Source organism: Equus asinus, chromosome 13 (assembly GCF_041296235.1).
Source record: "Equus asinus isolate D_3611 breed Donkey chromosome 13, EquAss-T2T_v2, whole genome shotgun sequence".
NCBI lineage: Eukaryota > Metazoa > Chordata > Mammalia > Perissodactyla > Equidae > Equus > Equus asinus.
The window spans coordinates 12,670,220-12,689,171 of NC_091802.1; the positions used below are offsets into that span (position 1 = coordinate 12,670,220).

General features: G+C 55.9%; 4 protein-coding genes across 7 annotated transcripts; 2 read left to right on the forward strand and 2 right to left on the reverse strand.

The window, feature by feature from the left end:
- Positions 1 to 1,156: 1,156 nt before the first annotated feature.
- Positions 1,157 to 3,852, forward strand: GP1BA (glycoprotein Ib platelet subunit alpha). The gene is made up of 2 exons (XM_044744822.2): positions 1,157 to 1,293; positions 1,527 to 3,852. Exon 2 carries the CDS (start codon positions 1,533 to 1,535, stop codon positions 3,357 to 3,359), a length of 1,827 nt encoding a protein of 608 aa, XP_044600757.1. The 5' UTR covers positions 1,157 to 1,293; positions 1,527 to 1,532; the 3' UTR covers positions 3,360 to 3,852.
- A 1,756-nt stretch (positions 3,853 to 5,608) lies between these two features.
- SLC25A11 (solute carrier family 25 member 11) lies at positions 5,609 to 8,835 on the reverse strand. 2 transcript variants are annotated; one of them, XM_070482045.1, is made up of 8 exons: positions 8,696 to 8,835; positions 7,407 to 7,559; positions 7,112 to 7,318; positions 6,845 to 6,935; positions 6,673 to 6,763; positions 6,487 to 6,586; positions 6,354 to 6,405; positions 5,609 to 6,223 (listed from the first exon to the last, which is right to left on the reverse strand). In XM_070482045.1, exons 2-8 carry the CDS (start codon positions 7,556 to 7,558, stop codon positions 6,068 to 6,070), a joined length of 849 nt encoding a protein of 282 aa, XP_070338146.1. In that variant the 5' UTR covers position 7,559; positions 8,696 to 8,835; the 3' UTR covers positions 5,609 to 6,067. The 2 variants fall into 2 exon arrangements, with proteins under 2 accessions (XP_070338146.1, XP_014688123.1); XM_014832637.3 differs by lacking the exon at positions 8,696 to 8,835 and adding an exon at positions 8,168 to 8,445.
- RNF167 (ring finger protein 167) lies at positions 8,482 to 13,521 on the forward strand. 2 transcript variants are annotated; one of them, XM_014832635.3, is made up of 10 exons: positions 8,557 to 8,724; positions 8,861 to 9,361; positions 9,445 to 9,525; positions 10,818 to 10,943; positions 11,054 to 11,141; positions 11,330 to 11,420; positions 11,635 to 11,740; positions 11,883 to 11,976; positions 12,848 to 12,928; positions 13,007 to 13,521. In XM_014832635.3, exons 2-10 carry the CDS (start codon positions 9,278 to 9,280, stop codon positions 13,312 to 13,314), a joined length of 1,059 nt encoding a protein of 352 aa, XP_014688121.1. In that variant the 5' UTR covers positions 8,557 to 8,724; positions 8,861 to 9,277; the 3' UTR covers positions 13,315 to 13,521. The 2 variants fall into 2 exon arrangements, with proteins under 2 accessions (XP_014688122.1, XP_014688121.1); XM_014832636.3 differs by lacking the exon at positions 10,818 to 10,943 and having other exon boundaries at positions 8,482 to 8,724.
- Positions 13,522 to 13,973: 452 nt separating this feature from the next.
- On the reverse strand, positions 13,974 to 18,920 carry PFN1 (profilin 1). 2 transcript variants are annotated; one of them, XM_070482046.1, is made up of 4 exons: positions 18,683 to 18,920; positions 16,585 to 16,784; positions 14,947 to 15,139; positions 13,974 to 14,326 (listed from the first exon to the last, which is right to left on the reverse strand). In XM_070482046.1, exons 1-4 carry the CDS (start codon positions 18,765 to 18,767, stop codon positions 14,229 to 14,231), a joined length of 576 nt encoding a protein of 191 aa, XP_070338147.1. In that variant the 5' UTR covers positions 18,768 to 18,920; the 3' UTR covers positions 13,974 to 14,228. The 2 variants fall into 2 exon arrangements, with proteins under 2 accessions (XP_070338147.1, XP_014688031.3); XM_014832545.3 differs by lacking the exon at positions 18,683 to 18,920 and adding an exon at positions 17,267 to 17,947.
- Positions 18,921 to 18,952: the final 32 nt, after the last annotated feature.

An 18,952-nucleotide genomic window follows, 5' to 3' on the forward strand; every position in this document is an offset into this window, starting at 1 on the left:
TGTTAGGGATCTAAGACTTCCTCCTGAGAGCTATAAGGAGCCACTGATGAGTTTCAAGCAGTGGAAGGATATGAGCAAATTTGAAGTTCTGAAGGACCACTCCAGTGGGGAATGGGGAGAAGAAGGGAAGTCAGAAAGCTGGGAGACCAGCTGGGAGCTGAGCAGTGAAGCAGTAGAGACAAGATGGCCCCCTGGATTAGGAATGGTGGCAGCGGGGATGGAAAGAAGTGGATTTGAGAGAGATTAGGAGGTAAAGTCAGTGGGACTTGGTGAGAGGTTGGATGTGGGAATGAAGGAGGGGAGGCATTAGGATGACTGCCAAGGATTTTGTTTGTATTGACTGAATGGGTAGATAAATGAGTAGATGAGGGTACCATTTCCCAGGCTGGACAACACAAGAGGATAAGCTATTTGGAAAGAGATGACGAGCTCAGGTTTGAACATATTGTTTTAGTGCCTGTGGGACATCCAAGAAATTCTAAAGGCAGTGGGGTATATGTGTTTGGGTCTCAGGAGAGGGGTCTGGGCTACAGATAAAGATTTGAGAGTCACTGGGGTTGGGGTGGTAGTTGAAGGCAAGGGCATGGATGAGGATAATCTCAGGTGTTTGTATAGCATAAGAAGAGGGCCAAAGGCCAAACTCTGGGGGAAGGTTAATTTTTCTTAAAGGACAGAGGAAGAGGAATCCACAAAGGAGATTGAGAAGGGCCAGCTAGAGAATTAAGAGGAAAACAAGGAAAATTAGTGCCATGAGTCCCAGGGTGGGAGTGGCCATGGGGATGCAGGCTGCAGAAAACAAGTAAGATCATAAAGGGGAGGTGTCCAGTGGATGCAGAGGAGTGGGGGGCACTGGCGACCTTGGCAATAACTAACCCAATGGAGTGGGGCTTGGGGGGAACCAGACTAGAATGGAGTGAAGACAGAGGGAACAAGGATTAAAATTAGGCAACTCTAAGAATGTAGCTGTGAAGGGGAAGTGAGAGTGGCAGCTGGAGAGGTTTTTAAGAGCTGGATGAGAGTGGTGGTTGGAGGAGTCACTCTCAATCTCCCCAGTGTAGAAGGAAAGTGGGAAAGAGTAGAGCCAAAAGAAGGGTTTAGGGGAAAGTTGTGGAAGGAGGTGATAAGGGCCTATGTCCGGGAGGGAGACTGTTCTGCAGGTCACAGGAGTCCCTATCAGGCTAGCATTTCCTCTCAGTCCCCACCCACTTCCTGCCTTCCCTGGAGCTGGAAGAGAGAAGAACCGAGTCACACCCTAGAAGAAGCCCTGTGCCTTCAGAGGTCTTCTGCCTGCCTGTAAGCTGGGCTTGGGGCTGGGGGAGGGGGGGTGAGGGAGGGTTAAGAGCCAAAGACCTGGAGCTAGCAGTTTAGGCTTTGGGGGGCAAGGGTAGGAGAGGGGAGTGGAGAGATTGGGAGGTGTGGGAGCTGAGTTTCTGGAAGGGATCCTGGAGGCGGCAGTGGGGGCTAGGGCCTGGGGGAATAATGCTGGGGGCCAGTGGGCTGCCCACTCAAGCCCCCCTCGCCGACAGGTCCCCATGCCTCTCCTCTTCCTGCTGCTCCTGCTGCCAAGCCCTTCACACCCCGAATCTATCTGTGAGGTCTCCAAAGTGGCCAAGGTGGAAGTGAACTGTGATAATCGGAGGCTGAAGACGCTGCCTCCCGATCTGCCAAAAGACACAGCTATCCTCCACCTGGATGAGAATCCCCTGGGCAGCTTCTCTACGTCCTCCGCGGTGTTTCTGACTCGCCTCACTCAGCTGTACCTGGTTAAATGCCAGCTGACCACGCTGACGACTGACAGTATGCTGCCACTGCTGGATACCCTGGATATCTCCCACAACCAGTTGAAACGCCTGCCCTTGCTAGGACAAGCACTGCCAGCACTCACTACCCTGGATGTCTCCTTCAACCAGCTGACCTCCTTGTTTCCTCACGACCTGAATGGCCTGAGCAAACTCCATGAGCTCTCCCTGCGTGGCAATAAACTGAAGAGTCTGCCCCCTGATCTATTAAGGCCCACACCCCAGCTGAAGAAGCTCAATCTGGCTGAGAACAGGTTGCAGGAGCTGCCCCCTGGGCTCCTGGATGGGTTGGAGGACCTCGACACCCTCTACCTCCAACAGAACTGGCTGTACACAATACCAAAGCGCTTCTTTGGGGACCTCATCCTGCCTTTTGCTTTTCTCCACGACAACCCCTGGAAGTGCAACTGTGAGATCCTCTATTTCAAGCGCTGGCTGGAGGACAATGAGAAGAATGTCTACCTATGGAAGAACGGTACAGATGTCAAGGCCATGACCCCCAATGTGGCAAGTGTGCAATGTGACAACCAACCCGTCTACACCTACGCAGGGGAGGGCTGCCCCACCGCTGGTGATGAGGACATAGACTATGATGACTATAGAGAGGAGGTGACGACCATGAGGGGTATGGTCAGCTTCTCTACCAACACTGAAGCCAATACAACCCACCAAGGCCTACTCTACTTAGAACCTAGTGCTTCTCTACAGAGCCAAATGCCCTACTTGCCCCCAACTGAAGAGTCCACTAAGAAACAGACCACATTCCCACACATCACAGAATTCATCAGATTCTCCAAAATGTCAAAACCCCCTACTGAACCCACCACAATGCCGACCACCCCAGACCCCACAACCCCAAGTACCCCAGAACCTACCACCACCCCAAGTACCCCAGAGCCCACCACCACCCCAGAGCCCACCACACCCCCAGAGCCCACCACAACCCTGACCACCCCAGAGCCCAGCACCACCCCGACCACCCCAGAGCCCACCACCACCCCAGAGCCCACCACAACCCTGACCACCCCAGAGCCCACCACCCCAGAGCCCACCTCAGTCACTACTAACTTAGAATCCACAAAACCCACGACCGATATCAACTCCTTGATGGTCCATGGGGTGGGTCAAGAGAATTTGGATAGCTCTAGAAATGACCCTTTTCTCAACCCTGACTTTTGCTGCCTCCTCCCCTTGGGCTTCTACATTTTGAGTTTCCTCTGGCTTCTCTTTGCCTCTGTGGTCCTCATCCTGCTGCTGACCTGGGTCCAGCATGGGAAACCACAGGCCCTGGACTTTGGCCAGTCTGCTGCCCTGGCCACGGCCACACACACCACACATCTGGAGCTGCAGAGAGGAAGGCAAGTGACTGTGCCCCAGGCCTGGCTGCTTTTCCTTCAAGGGTCACTCCCCACTTTCCGCTCCAGCCTTTTCCTGTGGGTACGGCCTAATGGCCGTGTGGGGCCCCTGGTGGCAGGACGGCGGCCCTCTGCCCTGAGTCTGGGTCGTGGTCAGGACCTGCTGGGTACAGTGAGCATTAGGTACTCCGGCCACAGCCTCTGAGGGGGGTGGTTTGGGGACCTTGAGAGAGGCTCTGATGGGCTTTCCTACTAGGATCTAGCTGGAGGGGGGGAGGCGGTGTGAGGGGGAAAGGAGCACAGGGTCAGTGGAAGGTCTTCATTACTTTTCCTTCGTCAGAAGCCTCCTCTTCACACCACAGGCACACAACCCAGACCCACAAGTCAGGAGTAGTGAGATGGAGTGGGGTGGCCCACAGAACCAAGCTCCCAATGCCACATGGTTTTGTTTTGTTTTTCCCCACTTTTGGGGTTACTACCCCATCACTTTTGGGAAGTTTTAGGAAAAAGCAAATAAATAGAATAGGGCGTGGTTCTGACATGTATCTGCATTTTGAAGAAAACTTGGAAAGAGATTTATCAAGATGTGAGCCCTGATTCTCTGGGTAGGATAGATATGGGTGGTTTTTCATTTTCCTCTGCTTAGCATTTTCTTGTTTTCCACCATCGTGTATTATTGGTATAATAAAAAATAATTTAAAGAAGAAAATTTGGTTTCTTTTGGAGAGGGAGAGTGGCTGGGGCACTGTCACCAGCATCTCACAGCCCCAACTGCCCCCTGCATGCCTTACGCTACTCGCCCAAACAGCTCTAGTCTGAGCCTGCACTTCCCCCACCTGGTGCCTCCTTCTCTCCTCCAGGGGTGACCACCCACCAGGCCACCCCAAGCTCCAGGTCCAGCTCAAGAACCATGTTTCCCTGGAGCTTTGTAACATTGCTGAGGCCTGCCTGCAGCCTGCAGTATTAGGAGCGAAGGTGGGTGTCTGTTCACACTTGTGGCCTCAGAAATGCAGCTCTCCTGCTCTGCCCAGGTCAGAAGGACAGAAGGGTGTGGGCCTGGTGGTGTGTGCCACCTTGGTGGGTTTTACTGAATAGTCCTGGGTTTCCTGCTGTCAAGCTAGGACACAGACAAATGGAACCCACTGCTCTCCATTGTGCGATAGATTCTGCCATTCCCTTTACCACGCTGGGTGGGGCTTTCTCTGCAATCCAAGGACTGGGGCCCAGAGAATGGGAGTGAAGCCTGAGCCTTTCTGGCTCCACAGACCCCCTCCTCCAGACGGTGTTGGAAGAACCTTCTTATCTTGAAAACCTGACTGCATCTCTCCCCTGCTTTGAACTCTTCTTCCGGTAGAGGACAAACTCTTGAGTTTGGCGATCAAGGACTTCTGTGCACTGACCCCACCTCACAGTTCAGCTTTGACAGACTTCACAACCTGTGCTCCAGCTATTTCAAACTTTGCATAGATCACCTGTTCCCCAGCATTTCTCCTCTAAGCCTCTGCTCTCAGATCAGCCAGAAGTGCGGCCCCATCCCCTTCCCCGACCAGCCTAACTGCTACTGTGCACAGGTCTCTCCTCCCCCAGGCTGGGCCAGGTGCTCCAAGTAATGGTCTATTGCTACACTCCCAGTTTCCCAACTGCTCCTGTGTCATCTTCCCTTCTGGACCTGGAACTCCTTAAGAACAAGGTCCAGCCTCCAAGTGTCTCAAAGTGGCCACTGTGGCCCAGGCTAGCATGTGCAAGGAGGGGGTAAGCAGAGACGCAGAGGTGGGAGGGCCCAGCAGGGACGCCAGGCGGCGAGGCACCACCTCCTCTTCTATTGAGGAGGCCCTGCCAAGGGGGAAGCTCCCACCTGCTGCCTGCCTGTCCCCTGGCCTGGCTCAAGGCCTTCGGGCCTCCCGCTGCCCAGCCCTCCTTCCAGTTGACCTTCCCATGCCCTTTTATGCCCCAAGAGGCTGTTGGGCTCCTTGAGGGCAGGGCCTGGGAATCACACATCTCCTTCTAAAGAAACAGATAAGGCAGAACTCCCCCCAGCCGGGGGCCCAGATCAAGTCTCTAATACCACCCTCGCTTTCCTCAAGCCTCCAGGCTTTGGGGTCCTGCCCCTGCATTCCCACAGGCCGGCTTCCCCTCAGAGCCTCTTGATTCCCTCCCTTCTCAGGCTGCAGAAGCAGTCACAACCCCAGAGGCTTTTTCCTGGGAGAACGTGAGCCGACTCATGCATCTGTCTGTGGCAAGTGGCTGGGAAGAAGCCCCCAGGGCCTGAGTCTTGGTTTTCCTCACCCCGTCAACTGCTGCAGCAAGACTCATTTACATAGCATTTGCGTAAAACCAGCGGGTGCTTGTCTTTAATAATTTTTCTTAAAAACTCCAGGTCCTGTTCTTCAGGGGCAGCTGCTTCTTTGTCCAGTCTCCTCTCCCACCTGCCCCCACAACTCTCCAGATTTGGGGTGGTGTCATCAATCCAATTTATTGATTACGTCCTCAGTGAGGTGCAGGGAGGGCCACGTCCTCCCCCTGCAGACCCTTTGACCATCTTGACAGCTTCTGCTCTCTCCTGTCCCCTCGGCTCTGCCTCAGTTTCCCCACTGAGAAGGGGCGGATCTTTTGCTGTCCTATGTGTCCTGAAACTAACACCCAAGAGGAGGCCAGAAATCCTCAGGGAGTCTCCCAACTCCCCCCAAGGCACCGGCAGGGACAGAGAGGTCATGAGGATCAGGACAAGCAGGGCAAGCTGGAGCAGGGGTGGGACAGACCAGTCCTTTACCGCAGAGGGGGCACCACACTGTGGAGGGAAAATAAATAGAGGGGCCCAGGCAGCAGAGTCCAGGCCCCCCGGGGGTGCACTGACTGCAGGAGCAGCGGGCGAGTGGGAGCCCCAGCACACTGGCTCCAGGCCCCTCGCCCGCCTCAGCCACTGAGGAAGAGACGCTTGTACGCTTTGTTCATCTGCTCCAAGAAGATGAAGGTGAGGACGGTGTGGGGGCCCAGGCGGGCATAGTACGGTGTAAAGCCCTTCCACAGGCTGAAGAAGCCCTCGTAGCGGACGACCTTCACCAGCACATCCTGGACAGGCAGGCAGGGTGCTGAGGCTAGGACCTGGCCTCTGGCGCCCTGTCCCTCCTATGCAGCTACCCTCACTGCCCTCCCAGGACATCCAATCCTCCAGCCCAAGCCCCCCGCCCTGCTTCCTCACCAGTCCATTCTTGTATTCTGGCTTCCCATCAATCATTCGCATGTTCTGGATCCTGAAGGAGAGGAGGGTAGGGGCATGAGAGACATAAAGGGGGCCCTCCTATCCATCTCCAGGCCCAGGCCCGCATACTCACCGGGTCTTGACAATGTCCACTGGCATGGAGGCAGCAGTGGTGACCAGGCCGCTGATCATGCTGGCACAGAAATGGCACAGGATGTTGTCAGAGAAGTAGCCTGGGGGAGGTGGAGCAGGGGGTGGCAGTCAGCTCGGAGCTGGCCCAGGCCAAGCTGGGAGCTGAGGGCCCAGCTCTGGACCTCACCTGAGTCCAGTAAGAACTGCTTGGATTGGGAGTAGGAGGCAAGCTGAGCAGCATTGACAACAACAGCCCGAGCCATGGTAGGGATGCAGCCCTGGGGTGGGAGAGCGGGAAAAAATCAGAGATGGCCGAGACCCGACCCCACGTCCCCCAAGTCTCCAGCCCTTTTACTCACCCTCCATAGTGTGAGAACCCCCTCCTCCCGGACAATTCGAATCAGGGCATTAAACACATTTTTGTAGCCACGGCGCTGGTCAGCTGGAAGCCTGGTGGGAAGGCAGGGAGAGGCCAAGCTCAGGACAGACCACCCTGTCCCACAGGAGCAAAGAAAGGGAGGCCAGAACAATTGAATGCTCTGCTCTAGATCTAGGATAAGAAATCAATCCTTTCATTCTAGATTCCAGGGAATGGGGCTGGGGGCAGGTTCAGACCTGGAACTCACCGGCCATCGGCAGTCATGCGAATAAGAGCCACCTCAGCTGGTGTTCCCACAAAGGCACCAGTTGCACCTGCAGTCATGCCAATCACAGCCTTCAGCAGAAAGCCTGGGGGTGTACCATCAGCCCCAGTCAGGCGCTCAAACAGCACGGTATAGATGCCAAGGCGAGTAGTGGTGTAGGTAGCCTGGCGCAGCAGGCCAGCTGACAGCCTGGGGAGTGAAGGGGTCAGTGCATCAGACCAAGGTCTGGAGCTGCCAACCACACCCTATCCCTCATTTCATGGTATGCCCCCAATACCCAGTGTAAATGCCCCTCAGTCCTTCTGCCCTCAGGATGCTGGTGAGGGCATGGAAGCTGGTTTTGTATTCTCGTGTCTTGGCTCCTTCCCCACTCAGCTGCATCCGATTCTTCACCAGGTCCAGGGGTTGCACAAAAACTGTAGCTCCCATCCTGGAGGAAGACAGGGGTGGAGTCAAGGGCCAGGTGTCCCAGATCTACCAATGCCCAATGGAGCCTGGCAACAAGGGGTCACAAAGGGCAGGGCCTGCCATGCGATTGTCTCAGTGCTCAGGAGGCTGACGGGCATGTGTATGAGTCTCTGTGTGTACCAAGAGCAATGGGTCTGAAAAGTCCAGGAGAGGCCAGGCAATCATCAAAGTGCTCCATGCAGCTCCAAGGAGGTCAAGCAGTGACCTGGGACCACATGCAGTCTGACCCAGGAAGGAGAGGTGGGCACTCATGACCTGAGCCTCCACATAGTCCAGGAGAAGCCCCACGCAATGACCTGAAACCCCATACAGCCCGGCAGAGCCAAGCAATGGTTTGGGAAACTCAGGTGGCCTGACAGGGACTATGCAATAACCCTGCATGCAGCCCAGTAGGGGCCCTGCAATGGGTGAAAAGATCCTGGCAGGGCATCAAGGACCTTGCAATACTCTGGGGACTGCGCCGACACCATGCCGGCTCAGTTCACTGCAACAGACCCAAGGATGAACAGGGCCCAGTTTCTCGCACCCGTCCCATCATCCTCCTTTCCCATCCCTGGGGCCTGAGCTTACCCGGCCAGGCCCCCAAACAGGAACTTGACGGACTTAGGGGAGGTGCGGGCCTTCGCGTCCATCCCACCAGCCCCGGGACTCGCCGTCGCCGCCATCGCCACTCAATAGCCCCCGGCTCCGAGTCCCGTGCGCGCGCGGCCACGCTCGCGCCCAAGGTGACACCGCGCGCGCAACAGGGGGAGGGCGCGCGCGCGCGCACGCCCCTCAAGCTCTCACGATCAGCATAAGCTGGAAGCTGGCGCAGGCGCAGGCGAGCAGCGCAAAGGCGGCCGGGAATAAGGCGGAGCTAAAGGAGGGGCTTCAAGGATGGGTACGGGAAGGGGTGTGGCTGATTTAGAAAGCCAGAGCGGCGACGCAGTTTTCACCGAATTGGAATCGCGGGAAAATAGAGAGGAGCTTATTTGAAGATCTCGCGAGATCGAGTGAGGTAGGCGAGCCAGAGTCAGGAGATCTCTCGCGATAGACACAGGAAGATTTCAGCTGGTGGGAGGGAAGTCTGGTCAAGACTCTCGCGAGACCTGAACGTACCGCGGCGGCGGCGGCCAGAGGGAGGACAGGTTCGTAAACTGGGCAGCTCCAGGATCCCGGACACTAAGCGGGAAACGACTAGGTCGTCTTCTGGGGCTTCAGTGCTCCTTCCATCTTCACACGCACTGCCTCCACCTCTAACCTTTCTTTTAACCGGCCTTTTAGGGCCGGAAGTCCTTCATCTCGAGCGTCCAATGCTGGAAGCGGCCTGACTTTCTTTACCGGAAACCCTTTTCCAGGGGATAGGAAGACGGCCCACCTGGCCGGAAGTCCCACCTCCTGGAGCTCCCCCACCCTTCCAGAAGTTCTTCTATCACCTGTGTTTGCCTCTGTCCGCTTTCCCCGTTTTTATCCCTATTCCAGAAAAGGATATATTTAGTCTCCCTCCCAGCGCCACTAAACGGGTTGGATATATCACTCCCCGAGTCAGGGTTCCTTCCCCGCGCCCCCATGTAGCTGGGAAGTGGGACCTGGGGGTGGTTGGACCCCTGGGATCCTGAAGCGGGGCGGAGAGGAGGCGGAACTCCGCATCTGCTCCTGCTACCGAGACGCGGCCTCCTCAGCCTCTCCCCTCCCGCTGCCATGCACCCTGCGGCCTTCCAGCTTCCTGTGGTTGTGGCCACTGTGCTGTGGGGAGCAGCCCCCATCCGGGGGCTCATTCGAGCGGTGAGTCTGAGGGGCAGATGAGGGAAGGGCGCTCAAGAGAGAGGTGGCATGCTGAAGGGGACCATGGACTCTCTTGTCCGCAGACCTCGGACCACAATGCCAGCATGGACTTTGCAGACCTTCCAGCTCTTTTTGGGGCTGCATTGAGCCAGGAGGGACTTCAGGTGATTTTCTTACCTTTTTCCTGTTTCCCTAAATTCTCCATCCTTAGTAGGGGTTGAGGAACCTTGCCTTTTGGTAAAAGCTGGAAGTAGGAAAAGAGTCCACTTAGGAACTAAATGCACAAGCACATCCAGGGTAGAATCTAGAGGGAGAAGACAAAGTCTGCCCCTAGAACTCTAAGCCTTACAGGAAGAGGGCGCATGGACTATGATAAAAGGCAGGGCAAAGTGGTGCTTATCAGTAGAGTCTCTGGAGCTCCGTGGGTCATTGGTTCTATGACCTTTGACAAGTTTATTCTCTCTCTGAGCCTTAGTTTGTTTTCCTGTAAAATAGGATAATAGAAATTATCTCAGGGTTATTATGGGGATTAAATTAGATAAATAGTTTTATAGTACTTCATCACAAAGACTGCCACATAGTAAGAACTCAGTTGGGTCATAGATATCAGTATGCTTGTTTGTAAGAGGAGTATTTGGAAAATTAAAGGGAGGTGTTAAAGAACAACATTCAACCAAATTAATTTTAAAGATCTTACTGGCTGTACCCAGTGATTGATGAATCGGCCAGCATCCCGTCTGGTAGATAGCAAGGAGCTCCCAAGAACTGTACAAAGTGAAAGACTTTTATAGGCAGAAGGGGACCAGACAAGGAAGTTATACTAGCAAAAAGCTGATTGTGGCAAGACCAACTTTCTTTAGGAGACAGCAGGGGTCTGTCAGGCAGATTACCTCACTGATGCTGACCAGGTAATTCCAGATTGACTGGTTTAAGGTTCCATTCCTGGGGGAGGCTGAAACTGTAATTAAGTTACTTATCAAGTCTTGATTCGGTAATGGTGGGGCTTAGCACGAGTTACTACATTTTGGGCCTGTTGTCTTTTTTTTTAACAGAGGGGAGTATGTTCTGTGTGAGTATGTACCAGAGAAGGGAATGTGAAACAGAACTTGAGAGAAAGTGACACGGATGAGTGGAGAATTGAATTACAATCAGTGGGAAACTGGAAGGCAGAAGAACTTGAATCAGCTTGGATTAGGGGTATAGATTAGCTCATTTGGGACAGAGAGAGGGATATTGGGAGGGTCGGTAAAGGGAGGGTTGGATGTCATTGCATCTTCAGGAGGCTAAGAGAACAGGTAGACTTGTGGCTCAGGCCAGATGCTCAGGCCCCAGGAATGAGAAGGAAGTGAGGAATAGAAGACATGCAGCTTGTGAGAGCCAGTGTGCTTGGTGGGGCCCTGTGGGGAGCAGAACCTAGGGAGGTGAAATCCAGCTGTTGTTTGCTTTTCTTCTCCAGGGCTTCCTTGTGGAGGCTCACCCAGCCAATGCCTGCAGCCCCATTGCCCCACCACCCCCAGCCCCGGTCAACGGGTCAGTCTTTATTGCACTGCTTCGAAGATTCGACTGCAACTTTGACCTCAAGGTTGCTGAATGTGGAGTGGGAGCTGGGAAGCTGAGGGTAAAAAAAAAGCACCAGGAATGAAGGGAGGTAAGGCCCATGATGGCTCCTTATCTCCTGCCTTGTCTCCCTAGGTCCTAAATGCTCAGAAGGCTGGGTATGGTGCAGCTGTGGTACACAATGTGAATTCCAATGAACTTCTGAACATGGTGTGGAATAGTGGTAAGGCTGGGGTATTTGGACAGCTGGGTTTTCAGTAGTGCTCAGACTGAGAGATGGTGAAAGGGCTGAAAGTGTAGGGAAAAGAAGTCAGTCCTTTGGGTGGAATGGGGCAAAAGAGCCAAATGCTAGGGTTACTAAAGGATTTGAGTGGAAGGTTGGGTCCCAGTGTAATGCCCTGATCCTTGCAGAGGAAATCCAGCAGCAGATCTGGATCCCATCTGTGTTTATTGGGGAGAGGAGCTCCGAGTACCTGCGTGCCCTCTTTGTCTATGAGAAGGGGTAGGACATGTCCCTCCTTCCCCCTTTTCCTTCAGCACTTCAATGCTAACCTGGAGCCCAAGCCTCAGTGCCCCCACCATTCAGCCTCAGCCCTTCCTACTCTGCCTCTTGACTTTCTTCCCACCCCCTTTCCCGTCCACGGGCCTTGTCCAGAGCCAGGTACTTTGTTCCTCTGCCTTTCCTGCCCTTCTGATACTGGTCTTCCTATTCCCAGGGCTCGGGTGCTTCTGGTCCCAGACAATAGCTTCCCCTTGGGCTATTACCTCATCCCTTTCACAGGGATTGTGGGACTGCTGGTTTTGGCCATGGGAGCAGTGATGGTGAGTAGCTCAGGGAGTATGATGGGAAGAGCCAAGGCCTTTAAAGCCAGGCTGGATCTGAAGTTGGGAGGTGGGAATGGTTTCTACTGGATTGTCCAGTTCTGTTCCCTAAGCCTGGTCCATCCACTCCCACTCTCCCCAGATAGTTCGTTGTATCCAGCACCGGAAACGGCTCCAGCGGAATCGACTGACCAAAGAGCAGCTGAAACAGATTCCTACACATGACTATCAAAAGGGTGAGGGGGATAGGGGAAAGGAGAGCCTTTCCCACAGCTTACCTCGTTTTGAAGGAATTTGAGCCCAGGAGATAAGGGGCAAAGAAAGATGGCAGGGAGAAGGTATCAGCCTGAGATGCCATTTTTCCTCCTCCTTCCCATACATACAGTGAGGACAGGATAGGAGTAGAGCAGGAGATGGAAGGCAAAAATGACTAAGTGGAATAGTTGGGGGAAATGATGGAGGCCCAAACTTGTTTATAAGGGAGAAGGTGGGGGACTGGCCCAATGGCATAGTGGTTAAGTTCACGTGCTCCGCTTCAGTGGCCCGGGGTTCACAGGTTTGGATCCTGGGTGCTGACCTAGCACCACTCGTCAAGCCATGCTGTCCGGTATCCCACATAAAATAGAGGAAGATGGGCACAGATGTTAGCTCAGGGCCAATCTTCCTCACAAAAGAAATAAAATAAGGGAGAAAGTGGAGAGAGAAGAAAAATGGAAGGAATGGGGAGGATTGAGTCTGAGAAGGAAGAAACAGGTAAGGAGGGGCTGGGTCTTCAGGCCCTGGAGCCTCCAGTGCCCATATAAGGCTGTAACAGAAGCCCTGCCCCCCCATTTCCGCTCCTCCCACTCCCTGTCTCTCCACCCTTACACCTCCCTCCAAAAAACCCACTTCCCGTCTTACCTCTGCTGCTCTTTGCTTGTCCATTCTAACTCCAAATTCCTCATGTTCTACCCTGGCCTTACCCTGCCCGTCTTAGCACTTCCAGTGGTTCTGTAAAACCAGGGAAACTAACTTTTGCAGGGTTTAGCTCCACCAGAGGCCTCCCAGAGTGAGTTCTTGTGGGCTCTGTCCAGGATGGCTCAGTAAAAGGACTCCTTTCGTCCTTAGGAGACCAGTATGATGTCTGTGCCATCTGCCTGGATGAATATGAGGATGGAGACAAGCTGAGGGTGCTCCCCTGTGCTCATGGTGAGGCCCTCACTTCCTGTGTCCAGGTCCCTGTTCCACCAGCAGGCACCAGGTGCTTCACCTCATTCTCTTCTGCAGCCTATCACAGCCGCTGTGTGGACCCCTGGCTCACTCAGACCCGGAAGACCTGCCCCATCTGCAAGCAGCCCGTTCATCGGGGTCCTGGGGACGAGGAGGAAGAAGAAACTCAGGAGCAAGAGGGTGATGAGGCAGGGGAGCCAAGGGACCACCCTGCCTCGGAACGCACCCCACTTCTGGGCTCCAGTCCCACACTTCCCCCCTCCTTTGGCTCCCTAGCCCCAGCCCCCCATGTTTTTCCTGGGTCTTCAGCGGATCCTCCAGCCTCTCCTTCCTCCTCTTCCTCTTCAGTTGCCATCCTGGTCTAATGCTCCCCTCACCCCTCCACTTCTGCTGACCTGTTTGCACAGCTCCTCCTCCTCCTCCTCCTCCTCCCAGTCTTCTATGTTGAGAGATAGGGGACATTTCCGCCCCAGGTTTCTCCCTTACCGAACCCCATCCTTTTGAGGGGGTTGAGGGTGCAAAGGGACTGGGTCTTCACTTACTGAGTTAATAAAATTGTTTTTGTGGACTAAGGAAGGGTGAGATCCTTCTCACACAAGTGAACTTATTATCCTTTTGGTGAATTGCCCCTTTTTTTGCCATAAAGGGGCAGGGGAGTGCTAGGAGACTAACCTGTAGTCATGGGGACAGCCCCAGCAGGCATTTGTTGTGACTCAAAGAGGGGGAGCCCCACCCACACATGAGGATGACTCAACTGGCCCTGCCTTTCCCGCAGGCCTGGACCCATTCTCTGTCTGGATGGCTCTATTCCATTATCCACCAATTCCTCTAGGACACTGCCGACCTAGGGCTGGAAATGCCCCTGTGGAAGGGCTGGGCCAGCTGGCTAGGTAGGCCTGAAGCAGGTGCTTAGTCCTGGAAGTAGTGTCTCAACACTCTTGCTCCTAACCCCAAGCCAGGATAAAGGAGGCAGGTATAGAGAGTGTCCTCCATCCTGACACCCAGGCTAAAACCACACAGCACCTTGTTAGTAGAATCTTTTTTATTCAGAAAAAAAACCCAAAAAACAAAAAAGTTTTCCAACCACACACAGGAGGGGTATGGGTAGGGGGAGGTGTCTGTCCATCCAGCCCCGGCCCCCAGCCCATGTGGTTTTGGCAGCAATAAGGGATGTGGGGTAATGGCCCCAAAAATAAAAATGGTGTATGTGTGTGTATGGGAAGGGAAGGAAAGGGGTGCAAAAGCAGTGGGGAGTGGTGGAGGGAAGGGACAGACGAGGTCAGTACTGGGAACGCCGCAGGTGGGAGGCCATTTCATAACATTTCTTGTTGATCATACCACCGTGGACACCTTCTTTGCCCATCAGCAGGACTAGCGCTAGAGGAAAGAGAAAGAAGGCTAGGACCCAGGTGTCACAATTCCACCCCCTGCCAGCTGTTCAGCAGCTGTCCAGCCCTGGGGCTGTAACCCAACCTCATCTCTCCCAACCCCGCCCCCCCACACACAGGCAGGCTGTCAGTCACCCTGAAACAATAGGGCTTTTCAAAAGGGGAAAATCAAGCTTAAAGGCTGGAAAGGAACCCGCTAAAATTTAGGGGTCAAAGGCGTGTAGACTGTTGACTCGTGTTAAGGCTAGAAATGGCTGTAGAGGAGCCTGCCGCCTCCGAGTTTTAACAGAAGGCTCAAAAGATGAGAGCTAAGTGCGGACTTAGACCAACAGTCTACCTCCTCCAAGGAAACAGGGAGTTTCTCGTCCGAAAAGGCTCAAGGCAGGAAGGAACTTAAGAGGTAATACAGTTCAACTTCTTTATATTACAAGATGAGGAACTGAGACAGAACTGGAGGGACTATCCAGAGTCCCAGCATCCAGCAGGCTGGGAGCCAAAGCTGGTCTGGTCCCTTCATACTGAGGAGGAGCCACACAGAAAAAGCAGCCAAAAAATTAACAGGAGGAGGTACACTAGGGACCTTGGAGCTAGTAAGATTCAGAAACTCACTCTTGGCAGTCATGGTGACAGTGATGTTGAAGGTGGGGGCTCCGCCGGTGCTCTTGGTACGAAGATCCATGGTAAATTCTCCATCCTGCAGCAGTGAGTCCCGGATCACAGAACATTTCTGGCCCCCAAGTGTCAGCCCATTCACGAAAAAACTTGACCGGTCTTTGCCAACCAGGACACCAACCTCAGCTGGCTGGAAGGGGAACCAAATTAGTACACCCACCGAGTTACTATACTAAGGTTCCCATCATCTCCAAGGACCCACCTGCCTTCCACTTCCCAGAACTAGAGCCCCCCGGTGGGGAGAGGCATAGGTTATGTGCTTTGTACACAGGACTGTTAGAAGTCAGTGCACAAAAAGATTATGATCCTCAAACCTAGGGAATAGTAATAGGAAGGGACAACATGCTTCCTTTGGAGACTTAGACCTGGTTTAACAGGGAAAGCAAACCCAGGAAATAGAGGGCGAAAAGCCAGTGAGGATAGTGCAGTAACACGGAGTGGGGAGCCTTTGGATGCTCAGAACTCTCCTTCAGGAAAAGCAGAAGCGAAGAGGGGAAGGGAGGGGGCGGGCTAAGCAGGAGAAGCAGCTTTGCCCTTATTTGGTCAAAGGTTCTGCAGGAGTTGTTAGGGGCCCGGACGCCTGGGTCTCCAAGTAACCTAAGAGCTTAGGTCTAGGTTATCTATGCCCCACGATGAGGAATCAGATCCCTGGGGGCTTTCCGGGAAAGTCGGAAAACTTTTGAAGGGGGCCCGGGGCTAGACCCAGCAAGCCAGCTCTCGGGTCTAGATACCCTAGGGAACCTTTCTCCCCTCCCCCTTACACCCCAAATCCCCACATCCGGTCCCCTCCCGCCCGGAAATCCCCTTCCCCCCCTTTTGAACTTCCGCTCCCCCTCCCCACTTCCGGGCAGTGTGGACAGGGGAGGTGGTGATGGGGACAGCAGTAGTCATCCCCTATTCCTTCACTCATACTGTCCTAGAACTTCTCACAAAGTTCCCCTGCTGCAGGCCCCGCCGGATGGCGGGAAGGGAGGGCGAGGGGACTTCCGGGATTGTTCTCACAGGAATGTTGAGTCCAACATGCCGACATCGGGGGGAGGGGGGGCGTGTGGCGGCCTCGCCCTCTCTAATGGAGTTGGGAGGGGCAGGGAGCCCAGAGGACGGGCATAGGACCCAGGCCACGCGACTGGGGCTCCCACCCGCATAAAGAGAAACAATGGTGGAGGGGGCGCGAGCGGGCGGCCGGAAGTAGAGCTGGGGGTCCACGGGTCCCCAAGTCCCCTCTCAATCACAATCCCTGGTTGAAATTGCAGCGCGTGCCCGCCTCGCCCTGGAGGAGGCGGAAGTGGGCCGCCGCACCGGGCGGCGCGCCCCTCCCCGCCCTGTGCCCCGGATGTAACGCCCCGTCGCAGAAAGCGGGGCGGCGGGCGGGACGGGCACCGCCGCCTGGGGCGTAGGACTTGGGGGGCAACAGAGGGACCCGTTCACGTGCAGCCGCCATTCATGCCGCTTCCTGGGCAAGGACCGGGTCACGGCCATTCGCTGCCCTCCCCAGACCGCGCCCGCCCCCACCCAAGTCCCTCCCTCAGCGTCCGAGCCCGGCCAGTGCCCCAGACCGCGCAGGCCTCGCAGTACCGTGATGTTGACGAAGGTTTTCCCGGGGACGGCGGCCCAGACGGAGGGCGAGTCCTTATAGCCCACGATGGCCGCGTCCTGACAGGTCCCGTCCGCCATGAGGTTGTCGATGTAGGCGTTCCACCCGGCCATGGCGCTGCTGCTGGGGCTGCTCTCGGCGCTGCTGCTGGGGCCGCGGGCTGGGCTCGGGCTGCCTCGGGCTGGCGGGCGGGGGGAGGCGGAGAGCTTGGGGCACGCGCTGCTGTCCGGACCGCGGCTCTGCTAGCTGTGCAGCAGCCCTCGCACCGCCACTTCCTGCTCCTCCCCCCCTCTCTAGATTTTTATTTGCAAAGGGCGGTAGGGGCGGGGCCTGCTCCCCGCTCCCTCCCTCCCCCCTCTTGCCTGCCCAGATACCGAACTTTGCAAATGCAATTTTAAAAATCCCTCCCCCTATTGCAAAATTTGCAGAGTTCGAGTGAAAGCAATGTCAAAGGCTGGGTGGGGGGGGGGGCAGGGAAAGGTTAGGGTTAGGGCTCGCTCCAGTTCTCATTGAATATAAACTAGTCTTTGGGATAGGGGAAGGGAGTGAGCCGGAGGGAGGAAAGAAAGTGAAAGGAGGAAGAATTAGCAAGCTGCAAATTTAGCAAATTAAAGAGGGTTTGGGGAACTCAGGGTTAAATGGAACGACTCCCCCTTCCCCCACCTCCGCCGAAGGGAAGGAACGGCGGGTGGCGGCGGCGCGTGCGCCCGCGCCCGCGCCTGCGCCGGGGCCGGGTGGGAAGGCGCGTGGGGCGGTTGGGGCCGGCGGCCGGCTTCGCGGGCGCGCGCCGGGCGCCTCTGGCCGGACCGATTTGGACCCGCATGCCAAGGAAGGCGGGCCGGGGACGTGTCTCCCGCCGGGCGGAAGGGGCGGGGGCGAGGCGCGCGCGTTACCGCTTCTCCACTCTTGATTTTATTTATTCAAGAAACAAGGGAGCTAGGGGAATTTGACAAAATAGCCTAGCCGTTTACAGAGTTGAAGGCATCCACTGGGGACACTTGTGTCCCCAGCATCTCCCTGGGTGGCACAAGTTGGACTCACTAGAGCCCACTCCCATTCCAGGGGATTATCCCTTGCTGGATCAGTTCCAGCCCCGAGCCCCACAGCGACGTCCCAGCCCCGCCCGTCCCCTGGCCAGCAGTTTGGGTCACTGGCCGTGCCCCTTGGCCCGTCTCTGCAGAGGTCACTGGGCGCGAGCGCCCACGAGGCGAGACGGACGGGACTATTTTTCAAGGCGGAAGAATACTAAGAAGTTTCAAGATTTGCAACTTTTTCAAGAAGGGGAAAGTCCCTTCTACTTTGGACCAGTTGGGGTTTTTTTTCTTCTTCTTTTTCAGTAAAACTTATGCTAAGAACTTGCGTGCGATTAGTTCTCTCGCCTACAACTGGGAAGGGGGTGGGGCAGGACCTCGCGGCGGGCTTAGGTAAATTGGTCTTCCCTGGCCAGTCTGGCCGCCGAGGGGCTGGGCCGCTTCCGGTCCCTCGGGGGAGGGGCGCCTCCAGGGCTGGCAGGGGCGTTGTTTCTGTCTTCCTCCCGAGTCCGGCGTGGTTCCCTGTGGCCACTCCGAGCCCTTTGGGCATCCGATGCCCCCCGAGCCCGTGTTCCTCGACAGCCGGCGTGGCTGAGTCACTGGCCCGCTAGGGCAGGGCCACACTCAGGCACGTGGCAGCGCTCCCCGCCCGCCATCTCCTGACCTCTCACCTGCCGCACCCCCTACTCCCGGGTGGAAAAATCCCGGGAGGGAGCGGCCAGAGATAAGGGGGGAGGGGCGAGATGGGACATGGGGGGAGGGATCCTGGGGTGGGGGCTGACAGGCAGACTCTGCGGGGTCGGGAGGGGCACTAGGAGAGGGCCGCGGGGGTGAGTCACCGGGCGCGGGCCGCTCCGGCGCCGGCGGGAGGGACCTCCGAGTCGGGGGCGAGGAGCCGAGGCGCCCTGTGACCCTCGCCGGCTGTCCGGCCGGCCCGAGCCTCGGCGTGCCTCCCTCTCCCGGCCAGGGCTGCTGCAGAACTCGGGGCAGCCCCACACTCCCCCCAGGCCCGCCCAGGCGGACACGGTTACCGAATGCAGAGACCCACCTCCCTGCAATGCTCCGAGCGGACCGCCGGACTGGCCCCGGGCGTTCGGACGTTCACAAAGGGCCACTCCCCTCCTCCCGTCCATTCATTTTTTTCACTCCTGATTCAGCATCATTCATTGATGGGCTGGGACCGCGCCCTGAAGTGCCCGCAGTCGTTAGGGAAAGGGGCTCCTGACTGACAGTCTCCACGCACGGCGATAAGTGCTGTCCTAGCGCTATCAGCAGGGAGCCGCGCCAACTTTGAGGGCCCGTCTAAATTTGGCTCCCT

Excerpts from the sequence above, each read along its gene's own strand:
- PFN1 (XM_014832545.3), bottom strand. The coding sequence starts at position 17,426 with ATGCGGGTCCAAATCGGTCCGGCCAGAGGCGCCCGGCGCGCGCCCGCG. Across the intron at positions 16,785-17,266 it reads GTTCCTTCCCTTCGGCGGAG|CCCGAGGCAGCCCGAGCCCA; the intron begins GTGGGGGAAGGG and ends CCCGCCCGCCAG. Across the intron at positions 15,140-16,584 it reads AAACCTTCGTCAACATCACG|CCAGCTGAGGTTGGTGTCCT; the intron begins GTACTGCGAGGC and ends TTCCCCTTCCAG.
- RNF167 (XM_014832635.3), top strand. The coding sequence starts at position 9,278 with ATGCACCCTGCGGCCTTCCAGCTTCCTGTGGTTGTGGCCACTGTGCTG. Across the intron at positions 10,944-11,053 it reads ACTGCAACTTTGACCTCAAG|GTCCTAAATGCTCAGAAGGC; the intron begins GTTGCTGAATGT and ends TTGTCTCCCTAG. Across the intron at positions 12,929-13,006 it reads GGTGCTCCCCTGTGCTCATG|CCTATCACAGCCGCTGTGTG; the intron begins GTGAGGCCCTCA and ends TCTCTTCTGCAG.
- GP1BA (XM_044744822.2), top strand. The coding sequence starts at position 1,533 with ATGCCTCTCCTCTTCCTGCTGCTCCTGCTGCCAAGCCCTTCACACCCC.
- SLC25A11 (XM_014832637.3), bottom strand. The coding sequence starts at position 8,262 with ATGGCGGCGACGGCGAGTCCCGGGGCTGGTGGGATGGACGCGAAGGCC. Across the intron at positions 7,319-7,406 it reads CTGAGGGGCATTTACACTGG|GCTGTCAGCTGGCCTGCTGC; the intron begins GTATTGGGGGCA and ends TTCACTCCCCAG. Across the intron at positions 6,764-6,844 it reads GGGTTCTCACACTATGGAGG|GGCTGCATCCCTACCATGGC; the intron begins GTGAGTAAAAGG and ends CTCCCACCCCAG.